This window comes from Schistocerca serialis, chromosome 2 (assembly GCF_023864345.2).
Source record: "Schistocerca serialis cubense isolate TAMUIC-IGC-003099 chromosome 2, iqSchSeri2.2, whole genome shotgun sequence".
NCBI classification, from domain to species: Eukaryota; Metazoa; Arthropoda; class Insecta; order Orthoptera; family Acrididae; genus Schistocerca; species Schistocerca serialis.
The window spans coordinates 436,137,762-436,154,021 of NC_064639.1; the positions used below are offsets into that span (position 1 = coordinate 436,137,762).

Genomic DNA, 16,260 nt, shown 5'->3' on the forward strand with positions numbered 1-16,260 from the left:
AATATACCAGTTGCCTGCAATTTTTTGTCTAATGAATTAAGCACATTTTCACTGTAAGTGTAGATAGCCTTTTCAATATCAGAACTCTTTAGAAATCTGAACTGTGACTTCGACAGTATGTTATTTGAGATAAGATGGTTATAAAGCTGACTGTACATTACTTTTTCTAAAACTTTTTGAGAATGCTGGCAAAAGTGAAATTGGATGGAAATTTGATGCTATTTCTTTATCTGCCTTCTTAAACAGTGGTTTAACTTCAGCATATTTCAACCATCCAGGAAATATTCCACTGATAAACGACTGGTTACATAGATAGCTTAATATGTTACTTAACTCAGAATCACATTCTTTAATTAACTTTGTTGATATTTCATCATACCCACTAGATGTTTCTGATTTTAAAGATTTTATGATGGACAATATTTCTGCTGGGGTAGTGAGGGTGAAATTCATATTATGGAAGTTACTTGAAATGTCTGGTCTGAGGTATTCCATAGCAGCATCTACAGAACCTGACAACCCCATCTTTTCAGTAACATTTATAAAATGTTTGTTAAAAAGTTCTGCGACACTACACACATCTGTCAACAATGTATCATTTACTCTTAATGCTATTTGTCCCTCTTCATGTCTGGTTCACACTGGACTCGCATTCGGGAGGACGACGGTTCAATCCCGTCTCCGGCCATCCTGATTTAGGTTTTCCGTGATTTCCCTAAATCGTTTCAGGCAAATGCCAAGATGGTTCCTTTGAAAGGGCATGGCCGATTTCCTTCCCAATCCTTCCCTAACCCGAGCTTGCGCTCTGTCTCTAATGACCTCGTTGTCGACGGGAAGTTAAACACTACCCACCACCACCACCACCACCACCACCACCATGTCTGGTTCTAATGGCCTCCTCCTTTACTATACCCCACATTGTCTTTATTTTGTTATCTGATATGACTATCTTTTCCTTGCAATATATTTGCTTTGATGTCCATATTACAGTCTTTAATATTTTGCAGTATTTCTTGAAATGTGCTATAGCATCTACATCAGAACTGTTTCAGATTGACAAATAGTTTTCTTTTTGTTTTACAAGATACCCCTATTCCTTGAGTAATCCATGGCTTCTTTGTAGACTTTGCTCTAACCTTGGTTAGTTTTGGGGGAAAACAGTGTTCAAATAAGGTAAGCACTTTATTAGCAAAAGTGTTATATTTTTCATTCATGCCATAAGCACTGTAAACATCAGTCCAGTGAATGTCTCTGAGGATTGTCCTAAAATAATCAATTTTTGGCTTACCAATTACCCTCTTGAGCTCAGATTTAACAGATTTTATATCCTGTTCAGTAGTAACATTTAACAGAAGGAACTGCATGTCGTGGTCTGAGAGGCCATTGACTATTGGTTTTTTAATATAATTTTGTTCACTGGACTTTTCTACAAAGATATTATGAATGGCTGTTTGTGAGCAATTGGCTACCCAAGTGGGGAACTTTACAGCAGGAATTAAGTTGAATGATGGTGTTACTAACTCAAATAAATTCTTATTGGGAGAGTCTTTATGGAAATCTACATTGAAATCACCAGCAACCACTATTTCTTTGTTTTTGGTTGTTAAATGGGCCAGTACAGATTCAAGGTGGTTTATGAACAGATTAAAGTTACCTGCAGGTGCTCGATATACATTTAATATAATGATGGATTTATTGTGAAATTCTACTTCTGCTGAACATGCTTCCCTATGCTGTTCTAGGCAAAATTTATGAATGTCTATGTTCTTAAATTTATGAGAGTTCCTGATGAATGTGGCAACTCTTCTTTTCTCCATTTCTGCTCTACAAAAGTGAGATGCTAACCTAAACCCTGTAACACTTAAAAGTTCTGTACCAGTGGTCACATGATGTTCAGAGAGGCAGATTATGTCAGCTGGGTTTGAAGACTCTAATTCATCTATGCATATAATTAAGTCATTAATTTTATTTCTCAGTCCTTGAATATTTTGATGCAATAAAGATAGCTCACATTTCACATTGACTGAGTTAAAATTGGGTAGAGTTGAAATATCTGTTGACTGTTGAAAATTCTTAACCAATAGCTGTTTATGCTGATGCAATAAGCTAGAATTATGTTTTTTGGTTTCTTTCAAAAAACTGAAGGTTTGTCTCAGTCCTAGCCTCTCTTAAAATTTGGTTTCTTTCTGTCCTCCCTACCCTAAAAAAGGGTCTTCTGAACCCTATAACCAGTGGTATTTTGTCACCTCCCCCCTTAAACTTTCCTGCTATTTTCCCAGCCAGTTTACCCTTCCCTTTCCTGTTGAGGTGAAGGCCATGCCTAGTATAATCCCACCTATTGAGAGAATCAACAGGATCCACACCAACATGTGACCCTGCATCCAACATAAGCCTGCGTTCCAACTCCAAATTAACTCTCTTGACAGAAGAGTTCAAATGAGGTCGGTCATGGCACCCAAGAACAGATACAAACTCAACACTAGTATGCTTCGATGCTGATGCAATCTTTGCCAGGTCACACTCTACACTGTACCCAGGATCTCTGTCAATACTACCGGTATTCCCTGCCCCAACCACTATAACCACAGTGTCTTCCTTTGAGAAATCTTTGCAAAGTGATCCTAAATCATCTGTCACCTGCTCCAGACCCACACTAGGTTTAAAAAAACTGGTGACCTGGTATTCTGATCCTAGTTCATCCTGCAAAAGTTGGCCAACACCTCTTCCATGGGAACTATCTAACAACAACACTTTCTTTCTCTTAACTGATTTCCCTACATTCTTACTTTTTAATTTGCTGCTGAAAGTTTTTTGTGCCCTGTCTACACCTGCAACTGCTTGAGGCTCACCAGCTTCTAACTGAAGCAACAGGTCAAATCTATTTTCCACATTCACCACGAAGCTGTCAGACAAAGTTTTAGGCCTGTTCCTCCTGTTGCCTGTTGCCACTTCCCACCTCTCTTTACCCTTCTCCTTCCTAAATCTGTCAAGATCTCCCCTGGCTTTGTCTAACTCAGCCTGAAGGGCAGCAATTTTCCCCTCCTGTTCTAGTATCTTAACTTTCTATTTTATATCCTACAAAAACACTGATGAGTCTCATTTACTTCCCCCATTCCCACACCACTACAGTCACCCACATGGAAAAAACTACAGCATCCGTCACACCAAAGCCCCCACCTAACAACTCTACAGCAAGTCAAGCACTTTTCACGTAATAATTTATAAAGACTAAGTCAGTTACACTACAGATAAACACAAAAATATGGTTCCACAAATTTGGCCTATACGCAACTGTGTGTAAACAAAAACAACAGTGCAAAGTTTGTGAAACAACAACTTAAACTTTACGCTACTTTCTGGAAATGTGAGTTAAATAATGAAGAGGTATGCTACAGTTAAATTGCTGGAGAGGGCAAAGAACAAATAAACGAAATTCTATAGATTTGCCGTGGCAAAACGTAAACAGAAAATACAACTGTACGATCTTTTCGCGATTTCTGCTATATTATGTGAAGAAAAATGAAACCTTTAATGGTATGCTTAAAAGGCACACTAATACACTTATTTGTCAAATAATCAGTACTAAACTATGTGTTTTTATAATCTAAAATTACTTATCTTTACAAGAACACCAAAACTCGCGCTAGTCGCCTTCCCAAATTGACAATCTGCATGTTGCTAACATCTCTATGTTTTGATTCTTGAGTTTCTCCCGGCGTATTTGATAATCAAAATATCCACGGGTATGCTGCCGGTCTATAGTGTCCAACGGGCACAATATTTCGGCGATCAAACATGTCGCCATCATCAGGTGAACTGACGGACTGAGCTCCTGTGAACGTGCCGGCACGGAGATCCGTACGCTATGGCTGCTCAGAGGGAACTGGGTTCGGTCGCGGCGGCGGCCGATTTAAATACCCTCCGCCCGCGGCGCGCTCCCTCCGCCGTCCGCGCCCAGCGCCACGGTCGCACGGTGGAACAGATTGCGACGGCGTCTGAGATGACGTCGGTGTGATGGCTCTGTCCGCCGTGGTCGTCACAACTATACGTCTGCTCGATTTACTCTTGATTAACCCGATCGCTGGTTCCCAAGCCTTGCTAAGATTATAGCCACAGTCACAGTTTATGAGGTCGTCATTGGTGCGAATTTCGATGGCCTCTCTAACAACGCTGTCCCAGTATCTCGACGTCTGTACCAGAATCCTCGTGCGGTCATACTCCATGGCGTGATTTTCCGACAAACAATGTTCAGCGACCGCCGACTTGCTCGGATACATCAGTCGAGTGTGCCTCTGGTGTTCACGGCATTGATCCTCGACGGTACGCATCGTCTGACCAATATACGACTTGCCACATTGACACGGAATCTGGTACACGCCGGCCTTCCTCAAACCGAGGTCATCTTTGGCGCTCCCCACCAGTGCACGAGTTTTATTTGGAGGACAAAAGACAGTTCCGACCCGGTGTTTCTTCAGAATTCGGGCGATTTTCCCCGAGAGTGCGCCTGTGTATGGAATAAATGCAGTGCCTACCTCCTCCCTCGTGACTTCATCCATCTCAACAGGTTGTGCTGCAGTGGTTGGGCGGAGAGCACGTTGAATCTGCCACTCTGAGTACCCATTTTTTCGGAATACAGTTCTCAGATGTTCCAATTCCTGGGGTAGACTCTCTGCGTCAGAGATAGTGCGCGCCCTATGTCCAAAAAATGTTTGATCGCCGAAATATTGTGCCCGTTGGTCACTATAGACCGGCAGCATACCCGTGGATATTTTGACTATCTCTATGTTTGTTTGAGGAAAAGTGTGGACTTGGAGAGCAATATCATAACACTTCTGTCTCAGTTTGTTACAAAAGTTGGTGCGTAGTAAGCTTATGATTAAAATTATGTAACAAGTTCAAATAAATGTTTGCATCCGATTAATATTCATGCAATAACAAAGTGTTAAGGTTCCAAAAATGCTTCTCATTGGATTGTAATCAATTTTATTGACTTTATAAAATACTAAAGCAAGTGAACTAATTTGTTGTGCTATACTGCCACTGCATTTTCATTCTCCACTTTATTGTCAAGCTATTATTGTGGACTGTGGAATATTATGTCTTGCGAGAATTGTGAGGAGTTGTTACAGTGTCATCAGTGTCATGGATGTGTCTAGTGGAGATGCGGAGGTCCTTTACTTCTACAAACTGTGTAATGCGAAATTGAATCAGGCTATCATAACAGTTAGAGTGCTTATAAAAGTGGAACAAGCCACTTAACAGTAACAACTGCGTAGTGTACATCATTTCGAGTATTGTAAAATTAAGTTTCTAGCTAAGTTCTGTGAAGCATCAAGACATGAGACTCCAAGAATTGAGAATAGAGGGCAATAGAGGTAAAAAGAAATGTCCCACCATTTGTGAATGAACATACCTGGTTTGTGTGTTTCACCATTCACACTTACCCATTAAGGTTGGGTACTCTGAGGAACTTTGTACAGGTTAGGACAGGAGAAATATGGCTAATATTAGAGAACGGTGATAGGTGAATGGAAATGTACTGGAGGAACTCCAGCTCTGTCAGAGGGAGGAGGAGATTAGTGTTTAACATCCCGTCGACAACGAGGTCATTAGAGACAGAGCGCAAGCTCGAGTGAGGGAAGGATGGGGAAGGAAATCGGCTGTGCCCTTTCAAAGGAACCATCCTGGCATTTGCCTGAAGCGATTTAGGGAAATCACGGAAAACCTAAACCAAGATGGCCGGAGACGGGATTGAACTGTCGTCCTCCCGAATGCGAGTCCAGTGTGCTAACCACTACGCCACCTCGCTCGGTGCTCTGTCAGAGGGAAAGGGTTATAATGTGCTCAATGCATGTGAACCACACTCATACAGTCACATGTGAAGTTCAGTTGTACCCAGGCAAAACGAATGGCCAGTAATGTCTGTGTGACTTCCTGGAGCTTTAATCTTACTTCCAGTGAGTTGTGACACACTGGATCTATCCTGTGTGTGACACCATAGTGGTGGTAGCAAATTTTTATGAGCAGGATAGGCTCACAGGGTTGAAGAGACTGGAATTGCATGGCCACCACCAACCATGTATGAATATCAGGGAGTGGAAATGGATTGAACATTGTTGTGAATGTGGATATTGTATTATGAGTAGTGTTGAGATGTTGTGGAGCCCTATTGCAAGGGTATGGAGCTTGTGGATAAGATTAAGCAATCATTGGATGGATTCCTAGGTGATAGTAGCTGTAGCAAGTTGTGTTGAAGTGAGTTTATTGGAAGCTATAGTGGAAAACGTAGCCTACTAGCTGTAAAGGAAGACTTGAGATAATGATGGAGTATAGTTGAATGTGGAGCTGAAAGGCTAAACCAGTAGAATGTTGTAGTTCAAGCTGCCTAGTAATTAAGGATGAAAAATTGTACATATTGTACACTGCTATCCATGTATGCTGAATTGTCTTGTGGATAGGTCTAGGACAGAGACCTAGGGGCTGAGTCTTCCAGAGGAAAGAGGTAATATAGCACCACCACTATTTTTGGGCATTAGCACAGAAACTAGTAGTTCAGCAGCAACAGTTGATGGCAGCTGACATGCACTATGGTCTCAGCATGCAGGTTTCAGCAATTGGGCTATTTAAAAATCACAAGACGGAGTAGGCCAAGCACTGCAATATTGTAATGCAGCAGTAAGATGGAGCTATTGAAGGACAAGCCAAGTCATTTCCACACCACCAGGCCATGGGTTTCCTGCCCCAAACATGACTCAAAAAAGTGCATCACCCCAAAAAGTAAAAAAGTAGGGTGGAAACCAGTACAAATAGCTGTTAATTTTACAACAGCAATGAGCAGTCTAGTATCACCTACAGGGGCAAGAGGGCTATGCTAGGCAACTGAGCAACATGGGGCAGCATGAAGCCACCATGCTCAGGCCTCCACCACTGCATCATCTCTTAATGCCAAGTCCTCCTTTTTGGACTTGGTGCTTCTCTTTCGACTGACTGCCTCCTGTCCCACTCTCACAGCAGCCAGATTCCTGCCCTAGAGGACAGTGGTACCAGACCTGGTTGGTACAGTCACCCACCCTTTTGTGCTGGTGCAGGCACCTAGCCACCATATGCCTTCACCTGGAGGACAGAGATCCATCACCAGAGGGTGAGTCCCCTGCAAGCAACCCATCAGTCCTCAGTGCTGCTGGCTCCATTCTCAAGTGGCCTTCTTGTGCTATGTGTGGAGCACATCACTATGTGACCTCCTGAGTCAGCATTCCTGGGCATGTCACTGTTCGATGGTTATCAGCACTGTGTCACTGTACCCCATCCTCACCATGTGCTAGGAGGGGGAGTGGCAGCCACCTCCACTGAAATGCTATGAGTGTAGTCACATGAGTTTTAATAAAATGTTTTGACTTTTTATGTTGTTTATCTAAACTGCCAATGACATGTTCCCTCAGTATGACCCTCCACCATGACCCAATTCTGCAAAGAAGTGGCCATACATCCAAGGTTCACTTTATAACGCAATGTATTAGTCACTGGAAATACTGTCACTTGCCAGACTAATTGATGCTAAAAATAGGAATCTCACCATTCACTTACTACAACTTAGGAATGAAGACAACACCAGGGTTTGCTTAGTTGCAAGAACTGTCATATACATACTTCAGCGAGAATTAAGAAATAACTTCACATGCACCCAGGCCCACACACAGGATTTTTTTTTTTTTTTTTTTTTTTTTTTTTTTTTTTTTTTTTTTTTTTTTGGGTGGGAGGGTGGGGGGGGGGGGTGATGGGGAGCACATTGGAAAGCGAATTTTACCTAGTGTTACTTATTATATTTTAATTAAATAATGATAATTAAATAGTAATTTTTCACCAACTTCTTTACACCTGAAAATCCTTTCAATTGATTTTCGATCAAAATTAAGAAAGCACGTTAGTACCAGAAAATTTCCACTGTATCTAGTATAAGCCCAAACATTTGGAAGGGGTGGGCAGGCGGGAGCCACCCCCCCCCCCCCCCCCCCCCCTCTCTTCTGCATGCAGTCCTCCACACATCACGTCATTAACGATAACACAATGCAGTAAAAAGTATCTCCAAAGTGCTGAATGTTTCTTTAATTGCCCGAAAAAGTCAAACTCTGGGAAAATTTTCAAATATTATCATTTTCTCAACTAAATAGCATAATATTACTTTCATCTTCAGTCTATATTCTAATTTTACCTTCACAACTCTCTCCAGTGGTATCAGATTCCGTTTTTTTTCTCTTGATTCTTCAATGACATCTTTAGAATAAGTAAGGAATTCTTTGTCTTCAGCATTCCATTTTTCTTTAACTTTTCGTAAATTGTCTAGCTCTTCTTGCTTTTGCCTTTCCATTTCATTATTAAATTCCACCTGAAAGTAAGAAATACATGTAAAGACCATAGGTGATCTCCACCAGAAAAAGTATTGAAAAACTGGAAAACATTGAAACATTTTTAACAGAAAAGTAAAAAAGATATGTCCATTGCAAACTGAATAAACAGACTTTTGAGACCAATAACTGATTAAAACTATAAATGTTAAATATGTCAACCAGAACTATGTAATCATTCTGTGTGTGGGAATAACCACTCCTAGAGCATCTCAAGGGTACTAAATGCACATACGGGTTAGAGACACACAGTAATCAAACAGTTAGTTTCATCTACATTTACATTTACATCTACATTTATACTCTGCAGACCACCATGACATGCATGGCAGTGGGTACATCCCATTGTACCAGTTATTAGGGTTTCTTCCCATTCCATTCATATATGGAGTGTGCAAAGAATGATTGACTGAATGCCTCTGTGCATGCAGTAATTATTCTAATCTTATACTCATGATCCCATCTGATCAAAACATAGACGATTTTTCCTAGAGTCATTATTTACAGCCAGTTCTTAAAACTTTGCTAATAGACTTCCTCAGGATAGTTTATGTCTATCTTGAAGGGTCTTCCTGTTCAGTTCCTTCACCATCTCATAAAACTCTTCCATGGGTAAGAAAAAAACTGTGACTATTCATGCTACCCATCTCTGTATATGTGGAACACCTCCTGTTTGCCCTATTTGGTACGGGTCCCACACACTTGAGCAATATTTCAGAAGTGGTTGCACAAGTGATTTCTCCTCTGTTGACTGATTGCACTTCCCCAGTATTCTACCAATAAACCAAAGTCTACCATCTGCTTTATCCACAAGTGAGCCTATGTGATCATTCCATTTCATATCCCTACAATGTGTTACACCCACGTATTTGTATGAGTTGGCCAATTATAACAGTGAGTCATTGATATTACAGTCATAGGATACCATGTTTTTTTCACTTTGTGAAAAGCAGAATTTTACGTTTCTGAACATTTAAAGTAAGCTGCCAATCTTTGCACCACTTTGAAATCTTATCAAGATCTGACTTAATATTTATGCAGCTCCTTTCAGATAGCATTATAGATAACTGCATTATCTGCAAAAAGTCTGACGTTTCTAGTAATATTGTCTGCAAGGCCATTAATATACAACATGAACAACAAGGGTCTCAACACACACCCCTGGGGCACACCTGAAGTTACTTCTACATCTGATGATTACTCTCCATCCAAGATAACATGCCGACTCCTCCCAACCAAAAAAGTCGTCAACCCCTACCTGACTGCCTTGATCCTGAGCTTTCAGTACGTCATGTGAGAAAGTGTGAGTTAGGTTTTGTATGATTGATGTTTCCAGAATCCATACTGGTTGGCATTGAGGAGATTGTTCTGTTCAAGATACCTCATTATGTTTGAGCTCAGAACATGTTGCCCCCTTCTAACAGCCGTGTACCGCAAGTCTCTAGAGGAACGGAGGGTTCCAAATGATTGGAAAAGAGCACAGATAGTCCCAGTCTTCAAGAAGGGTCGTCGAGCAGATGCGCAAAACTATAGACCTATATCTCTTACATCGATCTCTTGTAGAATTTTAGAACATGTTTTTTGCTCGCGTATCATGTCATTTCTGGAAACCCAGAATCTACTATGTAGGAATCAACATGGATTCCGGAAGCAGCGATCGTGTGAGACCCAACTCGCCTTATTTGTTCATGAGACACAGAAAATATTAGATACAGGCTCCCAGGTAGATGCTATTTTTCTTGACTTCCGGAAGGCGTTCGATACAGTTCCGCACTGTCGCCTGATAAATAAAGTAAGAGCCTACGGAATATCAGACCAGCTGTGTGGCTGGATTGAAGAGTTTTTAGCAAACAGAACACAGCATGTTGTTATCAATGGAGAGACGTCTACAGACGTTAAAGTGACCTCTGGCGTGCCACAGGGGAGTGTTATGGGACCATTGCTTTTCACAATATATATAAATGACTTAGTAGATAGTGTCGGAAGTTCCATGCGGCTTTTCGCGGATGATGATGTAGTATACAGAGAAGTTGCAGCATTAGAAAATTGTAGCGAAATGCAGGAAGATCTGCAGCGGATAGGCACTTGGTGCAGGGAGTGGCAACTGACCCTTAACATAGACAAGTGTAATGTATTGCGAATACATAGAAAGAAGGATCCTTTATTGTATGATTATATGATAGCGGAACAAACACTGGTAGCAGTTACTTCTGTAAAATATCTGGGAGTATGCGTGCGGAACGATTTGGAGTGGAATGATCTTATAAAATTAATTGTTGGTAAGGCGGGTACCAGGTTGAGATTCATTGGGAGAGTGCTTAGAAAATGTAGTCCATCAACAAAGGAGGTGGCTTACAAAACACTCGTTCGACCTATACTTGAGTATTGCTCATCAGTGTGGGATCCGTACCAGATCAGTCTGACGGAGGAGATAGAGAAGATCCACAGAAGAGCGGCGCGTTTCGTCACAGGGTTATTTGGTAACTGTGATAGCGTTACGGAGATGTTTAACAAACTCAAGTGGCAGACTCTGCAAGAGAGGCGCTCTGCATCGCGGTGTAGCTTGCTCGCCAGGTTTCGAGAGGGTGCGTTTCTGGATGAGGTATCGAATATATTGCTTCCCCCTACTTATACCTCCCGAGGAGATCACGAATGTAAAATTAGAGAGATTCGAGCGGGCACGGAGGCTTTCAGACAGTCGTTCTTCCCGCGAACGATACGCGACTGGAACAGGAAAGGGAGGTAATGACAGTGGCACGTAAAGTGCCCTCCGCCACACACCGCTGGGTGGCTTGCGGAGTATCAATGTAGATGTAGATGTAGATGTAGATGTGAAGATTCTATAACAAATCAATGTCAAGGATATTGGAGAATAGTTTTGTGGATCACTTCTACTATCCTTCTTATAGACAGGTTTGATCTGTTCTTTCTTCTGGAAGCGGTGTTTTGTTCGCGGGGTCTATGATAGATTATATTTAGAAGCAGGGCTAATTCAGCCACAAATTCAGTAGACAAGGATTCCATTGGGTCCTGGAGCTTTGTTCAATTTTAATCATTTCAGCTTTTTCTCAACACCACTAATACCAATACTTATTTCATTCATATTTTTAGTGGTATAAGGATTAAATTGGGGCATTTCTCTTGGGTTCTCCTTTGTCAGGGGACATTTGAAAATGGGGTTAAGCATTTCAGCTTTTGTTTTGCTATGCTCAATTTCAGTTCCTGTCTCATTTGCTAGGGAATGGACACTAGCTTTGGTGCCACTAACAGCCTTTACATATGACCAAAAATTCTTTGGGTTTTGTGGAATATCATTTGGTAATAATCTGCTGTAGTAGTCACTGAAGGCATCATGCATTGCTTTCTTGGCAACCAAACAGTTCATTCAGCATCCCTCTATCTATACTCCAATGCTTTGATTTGCATCTATTCTGCAGTAGTCTCTGTTTCTGTAGAAGTTTCTTTGCGGTGAGTGTATACCATGGAGTTTCCCTCCCATTACGAACTGTTCTACTGGGCATGTATTTGCCCAGTGCATGGTCAAATATTCTTTTAAATTTTATCCATAGTGCCCCTACATGTTCCTGTCATGTGCCGAAGGTTTCAGCTTCCTCATTGAGATATGTTACTACTGATTTTTTTTTCTAGGTTACTGAACATATATGTCTTTCTGTTTGTTTTAGTTGTCCTTTGTACTTTGGTAATCATTGCTGCCACAACTGCATCATGGTTACTGTTACCAGTTTTGATGGGCACATCCTCAAAGAGGTAAGGTCTATTTGTTGCCACTAGATCCAATATATTCCAATCTTGAGTGGGGTTCCTAACTATCTGTTCTAAGTAGTTTCCACAATTTAAAAAGAATGAGAAAAGCTACCAATCTAAGCGGTTGTGACTTTCAGCAGATTCTTATGGTCCAGCCAACAAGTCTCACAAAAGATCCAAGGTCCATTGGATGACCATACGCCATCAACATTGGTATCTATCAAAAACTGACAAATTATGGTGAAATGGCTACTAAGCAGTCATTCACATGTCAGCAAGAAAATAAATGTTTGAATCTTTCCTGTTATGCAATAACAGAGTAGGAAGCAGTCTACAGATCAATGAATGAGGGAATACATGCAGAGAAAGGCATAAGTGCTTTGGATCTTACTATTAATTGAAGACTGCTGTAAATGAACCTCACAGCACATAACTCTAAATGTGACAATAATATAAGAATTTTTAATTTTTTATTTAATTTTGTCCTTAATACTTATTTCCTCCACAAGTTGTTTATACACTTCATTCAAAGTTCTATTATTTAGGCTCATTATACTCCAATTCATGAAAAGATGACATATAATTGGCCATGAGAGAAACATTGTTCATAAAGATTTAAACATTTGTTGTTGAGCAACATTTATTATTATTATTTAGTATGCCAATCTGATAGAAAACTAATATTTTGTTAATGAATTGCAGATCCATTGATATTAATGGCATGTTTGGTACAAATACAATTGTACCTATATATTTTATGATTAGCATGTTTGCTTCAGTTATATATTATTCAGTTTCACACAATCTCTCACATTATACCACAACTTGGATGTGTCAAGGTTTAAAAATAAAAAAATACATGCACTAATTTTTTGGTTTTGGCAATGCATGCAATGGCATTCTAGGTATATTCAAGTAAGTAGTCTCCTTCATGAGGACATATTTTGTATTGTTTCATTGACCCTGTTTACTACACCATTTCCAGTGGCCAAAATAGCTCATTCACACTATCATTCTGGTTGATATAATTTATACTTATGTTTTGGAAGCCTTTTTTATCAGTTGTCTCAACATTTCTACAACTTTACGTAATTCATTTTTCATCTACAGCATAGGTGCCTTCTTATATTTAATAGTTTTCCCAGAAATACTTCACTGTTCTCATCTCTCAAACTTTGTGCACTCATAACCATAGTTAACAATATTTCTTTACATGTTGTTAAATATAAGTGGTCTATTAAGTATGACTTTTCATCTGGCACTCACTTGTGGGTCACAAGAAGTATTTAACCAAAACTGATCTCCCATGGGTTTGTTATTGTTTAGTATCATTTTATCAAATTCTTCAAATTATTTCTTGTGATCCATTTCCTTCATAACCCGTTTCCAGTTAACAGGTCTGCATTGTTTTAGAACTTGTTCACATGCCAAAAGTTCAATTATTTCACATATTAGGAATTCTTGTATGGTTACAATGAATTACAATTTCAAACCAGAATAAGCTCTTCTTCCAGTGTGCATTAATGTAACTGCTGCTTCCACAAAAGTGGTATTTCTTTTTCTACGCAAGTTTTTCAGGCAACATTAAATTAGGTATGAATGTTTTCTCTGTGCCATCAGATGTGTGCTTTCAATTTTGAGTGTTGTACTTCACTGAGACACTGCTTTTAAGTTTGGACTCAACGTGTGAGTATGATGTGAGATTGCTTGATGGAGATGCAGTATACTTCAAATCATCTATATCACCTGTGGTTCCTTTTAGGCAACATAAAAGCTATCACCTACACAGACAAGAAACAGAAAACAAGCAGGACATCATTTCTAAAATATGTGTATCTATACACGTGGGAGGGGGATGGATTCACAAACAGCAGCATGTCAGCTGTGCATCAATTGTTGTTCTCTGGATACACTGGTCAGAATCCAGCAAAAAGGCTGAAAGGATTCGATCACAAATACAACAAATGGGATGACACGACATGTTTGGAAAATGTGAAATTTTACTTGGATAGCACAGTACAGCAGTGGTTTGAGAACAAGGAAGAGAAAGCCAATAGATGGGACAAATACCAGGCAGAACTGTCTAAAGTGTTTGGTGAAAATCAGCAGCAAGTGTTAGCAGAAGAACAATTGAAGAACAGGGCCCAAAGTCATGGGGAAACAATGCAGTGTTGCATACAGAATGTTTCAGCTCTAGGCCACACTGTGAATTTGAATGTTGCAACCTCATAAAATTGCACATTTGATAAAAGGGGTCATAGAAGATATATACCAAGGTATCTTGATAAAGGATGCTATAACAACAGAGGAATTCAGCAAGTGGAGCCAGAACATTGAGGAAATACAATATAAAGGACTCAAATGAAAGAGATTTGACCAACTCCCAAAAGTGGTTGCTAGGACAGTTGTGGAAGATCATTGTGACCTCACACCTCTCATACACGAGGTAGTAAGAGAAGAGATACAGCAGGTTACAGTGAGCAGAAATGTTGGAGCAAGTATGGAAGTGAAATCAGTCACGAATGTCGACCCCATCTATCAGCAGGTAACAGAAAATGCTTACATGATACTGACATAATAACTGCTGAACACAAACTGCAAATCACATGCTGTTTACAAAATGGATGACAGCCTCTGACTGTCTAAGTATTTGTATGCCATGCTAATTTATAGATGCGTGTAGTATCAGAAATTATATTTTGTTAAAAAAGCAGGCGTAATATATGTTAGGCCCGTAATACAAAAACCATTTAAATTAAAAGGAACAAAGACACAATAGGCAGTACATAAGTTTGCTTAACTAAGATCAGTACAACAAGAAAATGGGGAAAATAAAGGTATTATTTTTTGGGGTAGATTTTAAGGTAAAGGAGATTGCCAAAGTTGGCCAAAAGATTTTGAGGAAGTGAAATTTTCTGCTGTAACTCTGTATGTAATACTTGGATATCCACTGTGGCATCAAGCTGCCAGTGCACTACATTTGAATATATCAGCAGTGACATCTGTGTGGGGTTGCCACAAGAGGCTGACTTCTCCACATGGCGTGGCATCTGCCCCGCCACCTATCAGAGCCCTCCTCCTCCTTATATGTGCAGTGCAGCAGGCTCTCACTCTGATACTTATTGTCAGCAACTGCTTCTATCTGTGACTGGATTGTTTCTACTTGCACGTGGAAGAAGAATAAATTTTGGTTCCTTGTGGCCGTGCTGTTGTTTGTGTCTTACAGTATGAAACTTTTCTAATCCAAATAATTAACAAACTAACAAACATGGTAATTCCAGGTTAGAATATCAACAACATTAGGAAAAGGATAGATTGCGACACACAAGCAAGCACACTTGACACACACACACACACACACACACACACACACACACACACACACACACACACACACACACACACACGACCACAACCACTAGTGGTTCTGACTGGAAACAAATTAGTTTAATGGAAGTAGACATATTTGTCATCAGAAAAATCATGGCTGCAAAACTATTGTTCTTGATTTTGATAATAATCAAAATGTAAAGTTAGAACAGTCTAGAACACAAAAATTTTGAATATGAATCAAACAATGAAAAATCCAGGAATGAATGTAACAATATTAGAGAAGGAAAGTTGCTATTCACCAAAATAGCGGGGATGCTGAGTCATGATAGGCACAACAAAAAGATTCACACAATTATAGCTTTCAGCCATTAATGCCTTTGTCAACAATAGACACACATACACACACGCACACACAAACTCATGCAAATGTAATTCCCTCACATGTCTGCAGTCTCAGACAACTGAACCACACTGCGCGCAGCAGCACCAGTACATTATGGGAGTGGCGACTGGGTGGGGTAAGGAGGAGAGTGGGACTGGATGGGGGATAGTATGGTGGGGGTGGCAGACAGTGAAATGCTGCAGTTTAGACAGCCGGCAGGGGAGAGGTGGGGATGGGGTAGGGGGAGGGGGAGTAATGGAAAGGAGAGAGCCTTGAGCAGCCACTGGTGAAATATCAGTGCAGTGGTAGTGCAGCAGCAGTGCAGTAGTGAGTCGCATATTTAGCTTTCATATTTCGTTTTGTACTTTGATTCTTAAT

At 40.3% G+C, this 16,260-nt stretch overlaps 1 protein-coding gene across 1 annotated transcript in view; it reads right to left on the reverse strand.

The window, feature by feature from the left end:
• LOC126457299 (uncharacterized) overlaps positions 1-16,260 on the reverse strand; it is a 192,367-nt gene that overhangs the window by 45,736 nt on the left and 130,371 nt on the right. The window contains exon 7 of the mRNA XM_050093480.1: positions 8,210-8,383. Within this exon, the coding sequence (XP_049949437.1) occupies positions 8,210-8,383 (174 nt within the window). The remainder of the gene's footprint in view (positions 1-8,209; positions 8,384-16,260) is intronic.